The following is a 3184-nucleotide window of genomic DNA, read 5'->3' as shown; positions in this document are numbered from 1 at the left end:
CAGGCTTTGCACCCACTCTCTCAGGGTCTGCAGCCCCCCCACCCCCACCCTCCCAGGGATTTGAGACACCCCCCCAAGCTTTACACCCTCTGTCCTGGGGTTTGCAGCTCCGCCCCCCCCCGGGTCTGGAGTCCCCCCCCCCCAGCACTTGGCCCTCCCTCCCCAAGCTTTACACCCCCCGTCCTGGGGTTTGCAGACCACCTCGCTGTCTGCCCTCCCTCCCGCACTTTGCGCACACCCCCCCCCCCGCACTTTGCACCCACACACCCGCCGCCGCGGCCCCGCTCCCCCCGTACCCTCCCAGCAAGGCCGGGAGCCCCCAGCACAGCCGCACGACCCCCGCTACTGGGGAAACCGAAGCAACGGCCGCCCGTTCCGGGTCACGAGGGGGGTGACCGGGGGAAGAGGGGGGGGGGGGGTGTGTGTGTCACCGGGAAGGGGGGCGGTGGAGTGTCACCGGGGACGGAGGGGGGGGGGGGGGGGGCCGGCCCCACCTGCTCATTCCAGCCACGTGCGGCGCTTCCCTCCGCCGGCACCGGGAGGGGGGCGGGCGGCGGCGCCTTTAAGGAGCTCCATGGGCGCCCCGCGCCCCACCACCGCCGCGCGCCGGCCCGCGCGCCACTTCCGCCCCCCGCCGCCCGCGCACGCGCCCTGCGGCCCGCGCGCCCCCTGCCGGGCTGGGGGGGGAACCGCACCGCACGGGGCAGTCGCGTGCGGGGGGGCGGGGCCTTGCACACTCACCCTCGCCATGCTGGCAGGGGGCACACCTTGCACACTCACCGTGCTGGCAGAGGGGCGCCTTGCACACTCACCCTCGCCATGCTGGCAGGGGGCACACCTTGCACACTCGACCTGCTGGCAGAGGGACGCCTTGCACACTCACCGTGCTGGCAGAGGGACGCCTTGCACACTCACCCTCACCATGCTGGCAGGGGGCACACCTTGCACACTCACCGTGCTGGCAGAGGGGCGCCTTGCACACTCACCCTCGCCATGCTGGCAGGGGGCACACCTTGCACACTCACCGTGCTGGCAGAGGGGCGCCTTGCACACTCACCCTCACCATGCTGGCAGGGGGCACACCTTGCACACTCGACCTCCTGGCAGAGGGACGCCTTGCACACTCACCCTCACCATGCTGGCAGGGGGCACACCTTGCGCACTCACCGTGCTGGCAGAGGGGCGCCTTGCACACTCACCCTCGCCATGCTGACAGAGGGCACACATTGTACACAAACCATGCTTGCAGGGGGCACACCTTGCACACTCATCATTGCCATGCTGGCAGGGTTGCACCTTGGACACTCACTTTGCTGGCAGAGGGGCACCTTGCACACTCACCCTCACCATATTGGCAGAGGGACACCGTGCAAACTCACCCTCACCTTGTTGGCAGGATTGCTCCTTGCACACTTGATTTGCTGCCAGAAGGGCACCCTGCACACCTGCCCTCACCCTGATGGCAGAGGGCACACCTTGCACACTCACCATTGCCATGCTGGCAGAAGGACACCTTGCACACTCACCCTCACATTGTTGTCAGGGTTGCACCTTGGACACTCACTTTACTGGCAGAGGGGCACTTTGCACACTCACCCTCGCCATGCTGGCAGAGGGCACACATTGTACACAAACCATGCTGGCAGGGGTCACACCTTGCACACTCATCATTGCCATGCTGGCAGAAGGACACTTTGCACACTCACCCTCACCGTGTTGGCAGAGTTGCACATTGCACACTCGCCATGCTGGCAGAGGGGCACCTTGCACACTCACCCTCACCGTGTTGGCAGGGTTGCACATTGCACACTCGCCATGCTGGCAGAGGGGCACCTTGCACACAAACCCTGCTGGCATGGGCACACCTTGCACACTCACAAGGAAAGGGAAAGGTGGTCTGTTAAGAGCGTGTCGAGGTGCCTGGGTGTGCATGGACCAGCTGGAAGGTCTCCTTTGTTTGGCTACAGGTTGTCCTTTGAATTTCTGCTTCCTCCACTTGAGAGTGGCTTCATTGGCCAGTAAGTGTGAGGAAGGGGCTACTAAGTCTCTTCTCTGGCCTCAAGACAAAGAAGCGGTTAAAAATGGGCTGTTTCACTTGGAGGTGCAGCCCTCCAAACTGGGCTGCTGCAGCGCCTGGTGGGGCTGGTGTCCCCCCTGATGGGGGTGACCACTGGTGCCTTCTCCGTTGCTTCTCCCTGCTCCCGTGGGAGCTGTGGCTTTTCCGGAGGATTTGTCTGGGAAGGGGGGGGGGGGGGGCTAAACCCCTATTTCTCCTCAATGTAGCTGCTCAGATTTGCTCTTTTTGATATACTGGAGGTGTCTGTGTTTCCTGTGGAGAGTCCTGAGTCCTTCTGTGCAAAGAAGTGAGCTCTCTTTTTCCTGTGGGCACTTTAATCTGGAGAAGATGCTCTAAGGTGGCTTGTTCAGGGGGGGGACAGGAGAGGAGTAGAGGGGTGCTGAGGGGTGTCCCACCACCCTGCCCATGAAGGTGTTACCAGATGCTGTAATGTGAGCTGGTAACAGCAGATGGCTCCCAAAGCCCCTCTGAAACCTGGGGGGACACTGGCAGGGGGGCACAGGCTCTGGGCTGTCCCTCCGCGGTCCCAGCAGGTAACGAGAAGGGGCTGAGTGGGGTGGGCTGCGGCAGAAGAACTGGGACAAGGCCACAGTGGTGCTCCAAGCTGGTGTGTCCTCCTGATAACCTGCTGACTAGAGGGTGCTGGTACCTCTGGGTTTGTGTGGGTGTGAGAACTTCACCGCAAAACCTGTTAGAGGTACCACATAACGCAATCCTCTACTCACCACCCAACTGCTGAGGTTGTGAGTTGGGGGTCTACAGGAGAGAGGGGGAGGGACTCTTTCTCGGGGGTGGAGTGATAGGACGAGGGGGAAGGGTTTGACACTGAAAGAGGGGAGATTGAGATGAGATCTCCGGAAGAAATTCTTCACTCTGAGGGTGGTGAGAGCCTGGCCCAGGTTGCCCAGAGAAGCTGTGGCTGCCCCATCCCTGGAGGGGTTCAAGGCCAGGTTGGAGGGGGCTTGGAGCAACCTGGTCTGGTGGGAGGTGTCCCTGCCCAGGGCAGGGGGTGGAACTGGATGGTCTTTAAGGTCTCTTCCAAGCCAAACCATTCTGTGATTTAGAGTAGGACTGAGCTCTCATCCTGCCTTAAGATCACGACATAAA

General features: G+C 62.4%; 1 protein-coding gene across 1 annotated transcript in view; it reads right to left on the bottom strand.

Moving 5' to 3' along the window:
* HDAC5 (histone deacetylase 5) overlaps window positions 1-1605 on the bottom strand; it is a 24872-nt gene extending 23267 nt beyond the window's left edge. The window contains exons 1-2 of the mRNA XM_074163072.1: window positions 1597-1605; window positions 1200-1209 (exon numbers count right to left, since the gene is read on the bottom strand). Coding sequence (XP_074019173.1) covers window positions 1200-1209; window positions 1597-1605 — 19 coding nt within the window. The remainder of the gene's footprint in view (window positions 1-1199; window positions 1210-1596) is intronic.
* Window positions 1606-3184: the final 1579 nt, after the last annotated feature.

Source organism: Numenius arquata, chromosome 23 (assembly GCF_964106895.1).
Source record: "Numenius arquata chromosome 23, bNumArq3.hap1.1, whole genome shotgun sequence".
Taxonomy (NCBI): Eukaryota; Metazoa; Chordata; class Aves; order Charadriiformes; family Scolopacidae; genus Numenius; species Numenius arquata.
Note: the sequence above shows the minus strand (reverse complement) of the source record. Positions and strands in the feature narration are given on the sequence as shown.